The 12747-nt window shown below is 52.7% G+C and overlaps 2 protein-coding genes across 4 annotated transcripts in view; both read left to right on the top strand.

Moving 5' to 3' along the window:
• Positions 1–10044, top strand: part of LOC111144093 (inositol hexakisphosphate kinase 1) — a 63866-nt gene extending 53822 nt beyond the window's left edge. For 2 of the 3 annotated variants that reach the window (XM_022498204.1, XM_022498207.1), the window contains exons 4-6: positions 3877–4058; positions 6094–6269; positions 6618–10044. In XM_022498204.1, the coding sequence (XP_022353912.1) occupies positions 3877–4058; positions 6094–6269; positions 6618–7151 (892 nt within the window). In that variant the 3' untranslated portion in view covers positions 7152–10044. Of the gene's footprint in view, positions 1–3426; positions 3436–3876; positions 4059–6093; positions 6270–6617 lie in introns of all 3 variants that reach the window. The other variant, XM_022498203.1, reaches the window with a different exon arrangement.
• A 384-nt stretch (positions 10045–10428) lies between these two features.
• On the top strand, positions 10429–12702 carry LOC111143776 (GDP-mannose pyrophosphorylase B). Its single transcript, XM_022497634.1, has 10 exons — positions 10429–10497; positions 10613–10746; positions 10876–10956; positions 11048–11096; positions 11235–11377; positions 11549–11707; positions 11788–11866; positions 11941–12068; positions 12156–12338; positions 12422–12702. Exons 2-10 carry the CDS (start codon positions 10618–10620, stop codon positions 12551–12553), a joined length of 1083 nt encoding a protein of 360 aa, XP_022353342.1. The 5' UTR covers positions 10429–10497; positions 10613–10617; the 3' UTR covers positions 12554–12702.
• The last annotated feature ends 45 nt before the right edge of the window (positions 12703–12747 follow it).

Genomic DNA, 12747 nt, shown 5'->3' with positions numbered 1-12747 from the left:
GAGAGGAGGATAGGAAGTGACTGCTAATGGTGATTGTTTGGTGGGTGATGAAATGTCCTAAAAATTAGATAGTGGTGATATTTCATAACCTTGTAAAAATATATATTTTTTAAAACCCACTGAATTATTAAAAGACAAATTAAATTAAAAATGATGTGAGCTGGGGCGCCTGGGTGGCTCAGTGGGTTAAGCCGCTGCCTTCGGCTCAGGTCATGATCCCAGGTCCTGGGTTTGAGCCCCACATCGGGCTTTCTGCTCAGCAGGGAGCCTGCTTCCTCCTCTCTCTCTACCTGCCTCTCTGCTTACTTGTGATTTCTCTCTGTCAAATAAATAAATAAAATCTTTAAAAAAAAAATGATGTGAGCTTCCTGAAACAAAGTAAAATCAAAATAGTATGATTAAATTACTTTATATTTAATTTTGGGGCTCCTAGCTGGTTAGTCGGTAGAGTATGTGACTCTTGATCTCGTAGTCGTGAGTTCAAGCCCCATGCTGGGTATAGAAATTACTTAAAAAATTTTTTTTAAAGTATATTATTTCACTCAAAAAAAAAAGGTTCAGTGATTAAGATCTGTGACTCAACTTAGAAGTTGGTTTTGGGACTTTTCTTAGCTGTAGCAGCACATAGTTTAACTCTGACATCACGTCAGTTCAGCAGCACATGCTGTGCACCCTGGTTCCTGAAGCTGTGAGCCCGGGGCCTTCCAGCTCTCCCCGCTCCCATCGCTGGAAGAGGACATACTCACATGGAGGAACACAGAACCCCACGAGACTCCGGCTGAGTATGTGACGTGTCATCTCCTGTGTCCTCAGTCAGGGGCCCTCTGTAGCCTGCTCTGCCTCTCTGATGCAAGGAGAGGCCTTCACACCCATTTCTTAGTGAGGAGGGTCTCCAAGTGTTAAGTATTCTGGTGGAAAATAGACTCCAGTCTGCAGAAGCACTTCTTCAGGGCTTCCTTGTCATTCCCCAAAGGGCTTCCTCTTCACTGATGATTGTGGGACCCAAGCTTGTGACAAGGAATGTTCCCCAAGTCCTCAAGCCCATAGCTGGCATTTGATGCCTTTCCCTCAGCAGCTCTCTAGAGTGGGCTTGCTTTTGTTCTCCAAAGATACAGAAGTTGCTTCATGAATCATCTGGTGAAAAGCCAGTGTACATAGAATAACATCAAAGTCGACCTGTGTCTGAGTTCAGTTCGCAGGGGCTCTAAGTTACCTCTAGGAGTGGGGCTTGCTTCGTCACCAGAGCCAGAGCTGCAGCACCAAGGCTGAGGCCAAGAGGCATGGGGAGAACTTACTTGGGTTTCCTTGGCGGATGAGTAAACCTCGTTTCTTTTTCTTGTTTCTTTTTCCTTTTTCCCCTCTCCCTCTCTTTCTTTCTTCCTTCCTCCCTCCCTCTTTCTTTCTTTCTTTCTTTCTTTCTTTCTTTCTTTCTTTCTTTTCTTTCTTTCTTTCTTTCCTTTCTTTCTTTCTTTCTTTCCTTCTTTCTTTCCTTCTTTCCTTCTTTCTTTCCTTCTTTCTTTCTTTCCTTCTTTCTTTCTTTCTTTTCTTTCTTTCTTTCTTTCTTTCTTTCTTTCTTTCTTTCTTTCTTTCTTTCTTTCTTTCTTTCTTTCTTTCTTTTCTTTCTTTCTTTCTTTCGTCTTTCTTAAAATTTTATTTGTCAGAGAGAGAGAGCACAAGCAGCGGGAGTGGCAGGCGAAGGAAGAAGCAGACTTCCCGCCGAGCAGGGAGCCTGATGCGGGACTTGATCCCAGGACCCCGGTATCATGACCTGAGCCAAAAGCAGACTGAGCCACCCAGGCATCTCCACCTTGTTGTTTCTTAAAGGGGATCACAAAAAAGGCATTCATAAATAGCCTCAGCCGTGCCCTCCCCAGGAGGACATGAGTGTTTGGTCATGCTGAGAGGCATCCGTGGCTGCTCTACTTCTGGTTAGAGGGAATGGGAATGTCTGCCCATGTCTCTCAGCCACTTCACCCAGCCCACCCAGCCACCCTGTGGGGGAGTGTCTGCATTTCCAGTACATCCTGGGCCTGGTGGTTAGCGCAGCCCTGCGTAACTTAGCGCATCAGCAGTGGCAGGAGAGGACGGTGGCATCTGATAACCGCTGCCACGCTTCGCTGCTGCTCTGAGTTGTGGAGTTGCTCTGCCGTTTCCTGGGTCTGCGGCTACCCCGGCACGCAGACATTGTCAGCATATGCTTTTTTTAGGTCTTATTAAAAATTTGCTTGTAGCGGGGCACCTGGGTGGCTCAGCAGGTTAAAGCCTCTGCCTTCAGCTCGGGTCATGATCTCGGGGTCCTGGGATCGAGCCCCGCATCGGGCTCTCTGCTCAGCGGGGAGCCTGCTTCCCTCCTCTCTCTCTGCCTGCCTCTCTGTCTACTTGTGATCTCTCCTCTGTCAAATAAATAAATTAAAAAAAAAAAATTTGCTTGTAGGAACACCTGGGTGGCTCAGTTGTCAAGCCTCTGCCTTCAGCTCAGGTCATGATCCCAGGGTCCTGGGATCGAGCCCCGCATCGGGCTCTCTGCCCTCTCCAGCTCCCCTTCTTGTGTTCCCTCTCTTGCTGTGTGTCTATCAGATAAATAAATCTTAAAAAAAAAAAATTTTTGGTTGTAGACGTGGACACAAACAGAATGGCTACTCTTGTTCTCGACAGTGGCATCCCAGGCTCCACTCTGTATTTGTTAAGTATAAAACTGTACATTCATCAATTTTTGTATTTTTTATTTTTTTTAATTTTTAATTTTTTTTTAAAGATTTTATTTATTTTTTTTGACAGAGAGAGATCACAGTAGACAGAGGCAGGCAGAGAGAGAGAGGGGGAAGCAGGCTCCCCGCTGAGCAGAGAGCCCGATGTGGGACTCGATCCCAGGACCCTGAGATCACGACCTGAGCCTAAGGCAGTGGCTTAACCCACTGAGCCACCCAGGCGCCCAATTTTTGTATTTTTAAAAATTGTAAAGTACACCTATCACTTTATCATTTCACCTTTCATTCAGTTGTATTAAATACATGCACGCTCTTGTGCAGCCTTCATACTGTCCATTTCCAGAATTCCTTTTCATCTCCAGCAGCAGCTCCATACCTGTTCGATAGCTTTCCACTCCCCTTCCCCGCAGTCCCTGGCAACCGCTGTTCTCTTTTCTGTTTCTGTGAATGTGCAGTTACCTTAGACGAGTGGATTCCTACAGTACTCCTTTTGTGTCTGGTTTATTTCACTTAGCAAGACGGTTTTAGGGTCCATCCAGGTTGCCTGTGTCAGAATTCCCTTCCTTTTTATTGCCAAATGTTCCTCCGCAGTGTGGGTATGGCACGCCTGGCTTTTTCATTCATGCTCTGATGGGCACTTGGGTTGTTTCCATCTCTTGTTTATGGTAGTGCTGCTGTGAACAGAGCGTTGAGTTTCTGTTTGAGCTCCTGTTTTCAGTTCTTTTAGGTACATACCTAGGAGTGGAATTGCTGGATCATACGATGATTCTACATTTGGTGTTTTGAGGAACCACCAGACTTTTTCACAGCGGCTGCACCATTTTGCAGTCCCTCCAGCAGCGTGTGGAGGTTCCAGTCTCTCCACATCCTCTACAACACTTGTTCCAGTTGATTTTTCAAATAGCCTTCCTGATGGATCTGGAGTGGTATCCTCATCACATAACTTGATGCCAAGAGTTATTTTTGAGACCGTTTTCAGAGACACACATATAAATATACTCATGACTCCCTTTCAATGTGTTCATGCATCCGGGACCCCTGTGCCACTCTTCAGCAGGGGCCATGGGTGGCGGATTAGACCTGATCTAGGCCTCCTTCACCCTGTGCACCGAGACCCCAGAGGGTGACTTGTCTGAGCCCCTCAGTGTGTCCTGTTCTTCCTTCTTAGCTCCCAGGAGGCAAAGAGTCCGAAGGTGGAGCTCCACAGCCACTCAGACGTCCCTTTCCAGATGCTGGATGGCAACAGCGGTCTGAGTTCTGAGAAGATCAGCCACAATCCCTGGAGCCTACGCTGTCACAAGCAGCAGCTGAGCCGCATGCGCTCCGAGTCCAAGGACAGAAAGCTCTACAGTATCCTTGTTATTAAGGCTTCAACAGTGCCCCCTGCTGGGACTACGGGTTGGTCCTGTGTCAGGACACCTTCTAGCACTGGGCCCGTGGCCCTCTCTGTCCGGGAGCACCTCTTGCTCTCATCATCCTTTTTCATAGGCTCTTTGTCCTTCTTTGTTTTATTGACACGTTTTCTCCTGCCCTTCCGAACTGGTAAGCCTGAAGCTTAAACTTGGCAGTTCAGAAGAGTGCTGTCCAGCAGAACCTTCTGGGACAGTGAAGGTGTGTGTGTCTGTGTTTAGTATGGTAGCCACTGGCCACACCAAGAAACTGAAACATGCTTGCTGTGACTGAGTTATAGAATTTTACATTTATTTAAATTTAAATGGCCAGATGTGCTCAGGGGTTACAGTATGTATCCGTGCATGTCTAGAATCAGGGATCTGCATGTGTGTGCGTGCATGTGCACACGTTTCTCCCTTCCTAAAAAGTGGTTATGACAAAGTGGTAAGTGGGTTTTGTTTTTGTTTTTTGTCTAAGATAAACACCATACCTGAACAATATGTAATAGTCTTTAAGATGGTAAAAGTAAAGAAGTATTATAAAATGCGAATTCTGGTGATCATTTATGGTGTTTGAAGCAGTAGACTGTGAAGAACTAATACTGAGAAACTGAGGGGAAATGTGCTGAGCCCTCTCTCTTTTCTCAGTTTTCAGAACAGTGTCTTGAGGGAGGAAGTGTTAATGAAGCCCATTTATAGATGAGGAGATTGGAGCACAGGGGGATTAAGTGCTGTGCCCAGGCCCATGAGTGGCCAAAGTAGGATTCAAGAGCCCATGCTCTCCGGCACCGTGAGGTGTTCCTGTGGCCCTTTTTAAGTTTTATTGCTACTTGTTTATAGGTATAGCAGGTGATGAAATTAATTAAAGGCCAGTTTAATGGTTTTCTATAAGTTATTCTTTATAAAGAATTAGGCGCTGTTAATACGTGCATCGTCAAGTGATGCCAAGTATCTTACCTTCCAAGATCATGTGATTGCTTCTTGCCCCCCAGTACGGAAGTGAGGCCCAGGCTGTGGTCCGGACGACTTCTGATGGACATGACAGACCTGTACCTTTATCCAAGATGGTTGCAGACCATAGATGTGAATGAGGACATGGGTATAAATGTCAGCCAGCCAGGACCATAGTGGCATTTTAAGCAGAAGTTTCTAGAAATACCAGGGACAAGTTTAAATATGCAGTCCACTGGTTTGAAGTTTAGTCAGAAAAAGGCAGGATAGAAATTTAAATCCACCTTTTTCTAAGATTCCCATTCGGGAATGATAATCCTGATTTCTCATGTTTGTAATAGTGCTGCAAAGATGTCTTCCTTATTTCTTTTAGGCCTGGGTCGGGTATGACTTTTGTAGGGCCTCGGTTTACTGATGGTGCCAGGGATATATGCGAATCTGCCAGGTCTTCTTTAGTTTGTGTGTGCCTGCAGGACAGAATAAAACAGAATAAAATTATATATATATCTCACAGAATATTTTTCAGCCATAAATAGGAATGAAATTTTGTCACATGCTACACACAAATTGGATAAAACTTGAAAACATTTTTACTAAGTGAAACGGCCAGACACAAAAGGACAAATATGAAGTGTCTAGAATAGTCGTATTCTTAGAGACAGAAAATAGAAAGGTAGTTACTGGGGTTGGGAGTGTGAAGAGGAATGGGAGAGGTGGGTACAGTTTCTAGTTTTTGTTTGGGAAGATGAAAAAGTTCTGATGATGGTGGTTGCACAGTTATGTGAGTGTACTTCATGCCACTAAACCTGTACAGTTAAACGTAGTGAAAATGGTAAACTTTATGTTATGTATATTTTGCTACAATAAAAAATTTTTGAAAAGAAGGAGTAAGCCAGTGGTGTGATATCTACATTTGAGAGTTTGTGAGGTGAATACAGATCACATTAGAAGAGAATGCCCCCTTTAATAGAAAAATTTGGTCATGGTTTCCTGTCTGGGACTGGTGGTGAGTGTGGCTGTTACTCTCCTTGACCATGGCCCAGAGTTCCTCTTGCTTGAGAACGTGGTGCACCACTTCAAGTACCCCTGTGTGCTGGACCTGAAGATGGGCACCCGGCAGCATGGGGATGACGCGTCCGCGGAGAAGGCGGCCCGGCAGATGAGAAAGTGCGAGCAGAGTACGTCAGCCTCACTGGGTGTCAGGGTCTGTGGCATGCAGGTGAGTTGCCCCTGGTGAGAGCCTCGCTGCCGCCGCCTGTGGGGCTTGGGTGGCCCGCGTACCTGCCTGCTCCCCCTGCCAGGTGTCCTCCTGGCCCGCAGTGGTCCAGAATCTCCTCCGAGAGGGTGAGTCCCAGGAGCCTCCACAGGGTTCCCTGACCTGTCTTGGCCTTGCCCTTTGACCTTAGTCTGGGCTCCAGATCCAGAGCCTCTGTGAGAGCCTGTTGCCTTGACATTGGGATGAGTCAGACTGGTCAGTACTTTCCAGACAGTGCCTGCCCAGGGCACTTGAAGGTCATCAGACCTTCAGACTCCTGGTGCTCACCCGCTCTGTCTCCTGGGCTTTCAGGTGTACCAGCTGGATACAGGGCATTACCTCTGCAGGAACAAGTACTATGGCCGCGGGCTCTCCATTGAAGGCTTCCGCAACGCCCTCTATCAGTACCTGCACAACGGCCTGGACCTGAGGCGTGACCTTTTTGAGCCCATCCTGAGCAAACTGCGGGGCCTGAAAGCTGTGCTGGAGCGGCAGGCCTCCTACCGCTTCTACTCTAGCTCCCTGCTTGTCATCTATGATGGCAGGGAGTGCCGGGCAGAGTCCTTCCTGGACCGCCGGGCAGAGATGCGTCTCAAGCACCTGGATACAGGGCTCTCTGAGGGGGCGCCGCCCTGTGGTCCCAGCACCAGCCCCAGTAGCACCAGCCCTGAGGCTGGCCCCTCCTCTCCACCCAAGGTGGATGTCCGCATGATCGACTTTGCACACAGCACGTTCAAGGGCTTCCGGGATGACCCCACCGTGCATGACGGGCCGGACCGAGGCTATGTGTTCGGCCTAGAGAACCTCATCAGCATCATGGAACAGATGCGGGACGAGAACCAGTAGGCCCAGCCCTGGGCCCCCAGAACCCCTTCCTCTCCACCCGCAGGCAGGGACCATTGCTCTGACTGAACTCGCCGTGAGGACACACAGACTTGCTTTTAAAGGGTTATATTTCTCTTTGGTGTAAACTAAAAGAAATGTTTTTAGCTGTAGCCTGGAATCCATATATATAAAGTGAAGGAGGGCACAACACACATCCTCTCAGCCAGGCTCCTCTAGCTCTATGGCTCTGACTGCTGTGTCCAGGCTGACTTAGGAAGATGGATGGTGGATGGGCCTGGCAGCAGGGACAGGGTACCCTTGGACATTGGTTTCTCTTGCCTAGGTCTTTGGCGTCTGTGGCTGCAGGGCCTTGCTGGTTTTAGGGTGAAGCCCTGGGCTGGTGCAGAGCCCCTCTGTGCTCACTCATCCCTTGTTCCTTACCAGTAGAGGACTGGGTGCCCATCTGTTGGGGGACTTTCTAGTCTGGTGGCATGGGCCTCAGCCAGCTTTTTAACACATGCCCCCCGGGTAGCACAGGGCCAATTGCACACTGCTGGACCCATCCTCGATTCTGACCTTGGCGTGAGGAAGCTGGGCTGAGACCAGCTTATGGCAGAGGGCAGGCCCTGGGATCCCCAGGCACTCTTTGGCACTTGAACCTGCTCCTCTTCCTGCCTGCACACCCCAGCCAGCCTTTCTTAGCAAGATCCCTTGCCTGAGGCGGCCACTCCTTCTTGCCCCACTGAAGGGTACCTGCTCTGTTTGCCGAGGAGAATCAGTGTTCCAGCAGGCCTCAGGGCCTCCGGTGGCTCTGGCCTAGACAGTATTTGCAGTTCTTTTGCTGTGGGTGGGAGACTCCTTCCTCTAGCTTGGGCAGCTGTGCTGCCTCTGGATGGGCTGCCCTTCGCAGGGCTCAAGGGCTGTGGTCCGCTCAGGGTGTCACCTTTCCCCAGGCTAAGCTCAAGGCAGCAGCCCACGGTGAGGAGCTCCAGCCTTGTGAGGGAGAGCTTAAAGCTTGTGGGCTCATAGGGACATCGTTTGGACCTTGGGTTGCAGGTGTCCAGATTCTGCTAATGAGCTTGGTCTCATCAGTCCTGGGATCCGTCAGTCTGTCCATTTGTCCATCTGCCAGCCCTTGTCTCTTGAGATCTTTTTCCAGGGCTGTAGCCTTGTTCATTAGTAAGTACTGATTTGTGTCATGCCATTTCTGAGGTGAGCTTTTGCCCCTGTGCCTGTTGTCAAGGGGTGCTACCTTTTTACAAAGAACTGGTAGCAAGTGAATTGTAGGAGGTGTTTCCCGGATGGCCCAGCACCTTCTCTGTGGGCCTGGCGTGTAGCCCTGCTCCATGCTGACATTGGTACAGTGAAGGCCCAAGGGGTGACCTTTCTGGTGGTTTTAATCATTTTTGCCGCTGCCCCTCGAACATGTGGCCAGGAGGTGACACTACTCATCTAGCCATTGCCAAGGTTAGTGCCCTCACCTCTGAGCCTAGGGCCACTGTCATTGTCACTTCAGGCATGTCTTTGTTTGGGCATTAAAGGTAAGCCTGCCAGCCTAAGAGGCCTTGGAACTGGTGGACTACTTTCCGAGTCATTAGAGATGCAGCTTCACACATTTTAAATGGGCTCCTTGATGGATCCCATCTCTCTCTCGGCCCTCCGATCCTGGTGCCAGTGGTGGGCAGGTTCCCATTCCTTGGGGCTGGGAGGGACAGCTTGCCTGTTTCTGGTCAGTAACGACCATTTTTCCTGTACCATTCTGTGGCTTCAGCCATAGGGGTGGTGGCTCTTCATTCGTGTAGACTGTCATTTCCTGGCAGGGCAGAGGCTAAGACAGAGTCAGGGGCCACTTGGGACCCCCTTTAGTTGAACCTCTCCAGCCTGGGGATGTGCTGTGCCTCCTGAGTTCCTATGTTTTGGGAGCAGATGCTGCCTTGTTTTGCTCTTCATAGTGAGAGAGACTATATCCACTATCCAGTGTTTTCCTGGCACTAAAAAGAGCAGAAGGGCCTGGGATTTGCTGCTGCTCCATCAGGGCAGGAACCCTTTTTTCAGCACTTTTGATATTTGGGAGACCCAGCTCTGTTATCTGGTGGGTGGTGGGCATGTGTGTGTGTGCACGCGCGCGCGCACACACACACACACACACACACACATACTCACTGCCTCTACTCTTTTTGCCTGCTCCTTGCCAGAGAGCCCTGTCCCTGCCAGGCTCTGCCTTCCCAAACCCCAACTTGGGACCAAAGTGCAACGCGGGATCACGGGTTGGGGCGCTCAAGTGACCCCTCTCTCTAGTGCTTCCCTGGGCCAAGTCGACACCAGCCCCCTGGGCTAGTGGGGGGTGGGACCGGTGGTGCTTAACGAGGAAGGGGACCAGTGTAGCAGCTTGCCAGGGACCCCACCCCTCCCTCACACTGGGGCCTGTGCAGTGGATGTAGGGTTTGCCCCAGGGGCCAAAGGCCTGGGCTAGTTCTGTAGCCGCTGCTCACTCGCACACACCTGGCCACGTGCACGCCCCCTAGATGCAGATTGCTTGGAACTTTAAAGCTGTTCAATTTGGTTCTGTTATTGCCGATTAAAAAAAAGTTTTAATGAGGAAAAAAATGGAGCACCCTGGGAAGGACCTGGTTCCTTTACTTCTCGGGGAACTGTGAGGCCTCGCCTCTAGGAATCGCTCTCTACTCTACTTTCCTGGAAGCCTCCTAAACCTGCCCACACCGCCCGAGGCCTGCGCCCCCTTCCACTCTCGGCTCCGGCCGCAGCTGGGCCACCCGCGTCTCCTCGGGACCTTGCGTGCCGGGGAGGGGTGCTCGGGCCTTGGACCGGGTCGCCCCTTTCTGTGCACCTAGCGCTGCCCGCCCCGCTTGTGTCTAAGGTCGTGTTATGTCAAAATAAAGCCGCTAGAAACTGAGGTGTGTCCGCGTCTTCGCTGTCCTGCGGCTTCCAGGACACAGGCCCTGCCCCACCGCGGCTCCCGTCCCTCCGGGGCGGGGCCGGAAACGGCCGTCTGGCGGCCGACCCCGGCACCCGTCGGGAAGGAAGCCTCGCCCTTGGCGCCAGTTCCGCCTTTGGATCCGCCAATGGTTAGCTGACCCGCGGGCCCGAGGCCCGGTCCCCATGGCAGCCGGGCGCGCCCGGCCTCTTATTGGCTACGTCTGCCGGAGCGCTGCGTTTCAGCGCTCCGACGTCGGCGTCCGTGCCACGTAAACGGCAGCGGATTGGCCGGCCCGGGCTTACGTCACCGCCCGCCTAGGTCCGGCCTGACTTCTGGGCCCGCCGCCCTCCGTCTCTCGTCGCGTACTGCTGTGTGCTGCCCCGGGCCGGCGTCGGAGTGAACTGGGCGGCCAAGGCAGAGCCAGAGTGGGTCAGTCTGGCAGGCGAAGGGCGTGGGGCCGGGCATGGCGGCGGGAGTGTGTGGCAGGGCTCCGCCGGGCGGGCCGGGCCGCGGAGCCCGGGATTCACTCTCCGGCCGCCCGCAGGCGCGATGAAGGCACTGATCTTGGTGGGCGGCTATGGGACGCGTCTGCGGCCGCTGACGCTGAGCATCCCGAAGCCACTGGTGGATTTCTGCAATAAGCCCATCTTGCTGCACCAAGTGGAGGCGCTGGCCGCGGTAAGACCCCGAGGGGTCGGTGTTGTGGTGGGACCTGGCAGGAAGAGGGACGGCTAGTACTTGGGGGTCGCGAACGCCCGTACCTTACGGCTGAGCCCTTCTGTTGGCGGGCGCTGTTTTGTCCAACAGGCAGGCGTGGACCACGTGATTCTGGCCGTGAGCTACATGTCTCAGGTGCTGGAGAAGGAAATGAAGGCGCAGGAGCAGAGGGTGAGGCTCGGACTTTTGACCTTTCTCTTTGCTCCCCGCGCAACCACCCACCCTGGTGGGAGGAACCTGACAGGCGATTTCTCCCTTCCAGCTGGGAATCCGAATCTCCATGTCCCATGAAGAAGAGCCTCTGGGGACAGGTCAGTAAAGGTCCCTTGGGGAGGGTCTAGGGCCTGGGAAGGGGTAAGACCCAGCCTGGCTGGGGTCTCCTGAGCCTCTGAGCTCAAACCCTCCCCACCCGCCTCCAGGAAGATGGTGATTGGGTACTTCTCTTCTAGCTGGGCCCCTGGCACTTGCCCGTGACCTGCTCTCTGAGACTGCAGACCCTTTCTTCGTCCTCAACAGTGACGTGATCTGTGATTTCCCCTTCCAAGCCATGGTGCAGTTCCACCGGCACCACGGCCAGGAGGGCTCCATTCTGGTAAGGGATCAGGTCTTTCTTCTCTGACACTCCTGTACCCCATGCCCAGGCTTTCCCACTGCCCAGTCTTTAACTGTCCCATTGGGTCATGGGTGCAAAGCTGTACAGTATGTGTCTTTAAGCATTGGGGCACAGCCCCCCAGACTGGGCCTGAGGTCCTCCTCCGCTCAGGTGACCAAAGTGGAGGAACCCTCAAAGTATGGTGTGGTGGTATGTGAGGCTGACACAGGCCGCATTCACCGGTTCGTGGAAAAGCCACAGGTGTTTGTGTCCAACAAGATCAACGCAGGAATGTACATCCTGAGCCCCGCGGTGCTGCGGCGCATCCAGGTGTGTAGAAGCAAGCTGCGGGGCGGGCTCGGGTAGTGTCCCCACCCACGACCCTGCTCACAAGCTGCCCACTCCCACAGCTGCAGCCTACATCCATTGAGAAGGAGATCTTCCCTGTCATGGCCAAGGAGGGGCAGCTATATGCCATGGAGCTGCAGGGTGAGGCAGAGAGGCCACAGGGTAGGGGTGTGGTGTGGCCGGGCTGAGCCCCCTGATGCATTTCCTCCCAACAGGCTTCTGGATGGATATAGGGCAGCCCAAGGATTTCCTCACCGGCATGTGCCTCTTCCTACAGTCCCTACGACAGAAGCAGCCTGAGCAACTGTACTCAGGCCCTGGCATTGTGGGCAACGTGCTGGTGGTGAGCACCCTGCCCAGCCCATCCTCCGAGCCCCTTCTCAGGCTTGGGAGAGGAGTGCCTCACTTGTGTTCTCCCCATGGTCCTTAGGACCCGAGTGCCCACATCGGCCGCAACTGTAGCATTGGCCCCAATGTGAGCCTGGGCCCCGGTGTGGTGGTGGAAGATGGTGTGTGCATCCGGCGGTGCACGGTGCTGCGGGGTGCCCGCATCCGCTCCCACTCCTGGCTCGAGTCCTGCATTGTGGGCTGGCGCTGCCGCGTGGGCCAGTGGGTAAGCCTGGGGGCCGGGCCGGGTGGGGGAGGGGCAGGGAAGGCGTCTTGTCCCACTGACCAGGCACGCCCCCTCCCCCCGAGGTGCGCATGGAGAACGTGACGGTGCTGGGTGAAGATGTCATCGTTAACGACGAACTCTACCTCAATGGGGCCAGCGTGCTGCCCCACAAATCTATCGGCGAGTCGGTGCCAGAACCTCGCATCATCATGTGAGGGGATGCTGGGGGCTGGCTGAGTCCCCATTTCCCTGATGGCAGGGGGCACCCTGGCCTGACACATCCGAAGGCCCTGGACTCACTGTTTATCTGGGAGGACCGGACAAGGCTGAAGGGTTGGGACACCTACCCTCTCCTGTGGACACAATCTGGCAGGACCCTTGCTGGGCATACCCCACAAAGCCTACTCCC

The sequence above is a fragment of the Enhydra lutris genome, unplaced genomic scaffold (assembly GCF_002288905.1).
Source record: "Enhydra lutris kenyoni isolate GAN:26980312 unplaced genomic scaffold, ASM228890v2 scaffoldscaffold10, whole genome shotgun sequence".
In the NCBI taxonomy this organism is placed as follows: Eukaryota; Metazoa; Chordata; class Mammalia; order Carnivora; family Mustelidae; genus Enhydra; species Enhydra lutris.
Note: the sequence above shows the minus strand (reverse complement) of the source record. Positions and strands in the feature narration are given on the sequence as shown.

Bases quoted from the DNA above. Each gene is read 5' to 3' on its own strand.
- LOC111143776 (XM_022497634.1), top strand. From the start codon at position 10,618: ATGAAGGCACTGATCTTGGTGGGCGGCTATGGGACGCGTCTGCGGCCG. The intron at 11,097-11,234 runs GTCAGTAAAGGT...CTTCTCTTCTAG, and splicing joins AGAAGAGCCTCTGGGGACAG to CTGGGCCCCTGGCACTTGCC. The intron at 12,339-12,421 runs GTAAGCCTGGGG...CCTCCCCCCGAG, and splicing joins GCTGCCGCGTGGGCCAGTGG to GTGCGCATGGAGAACGTGAC.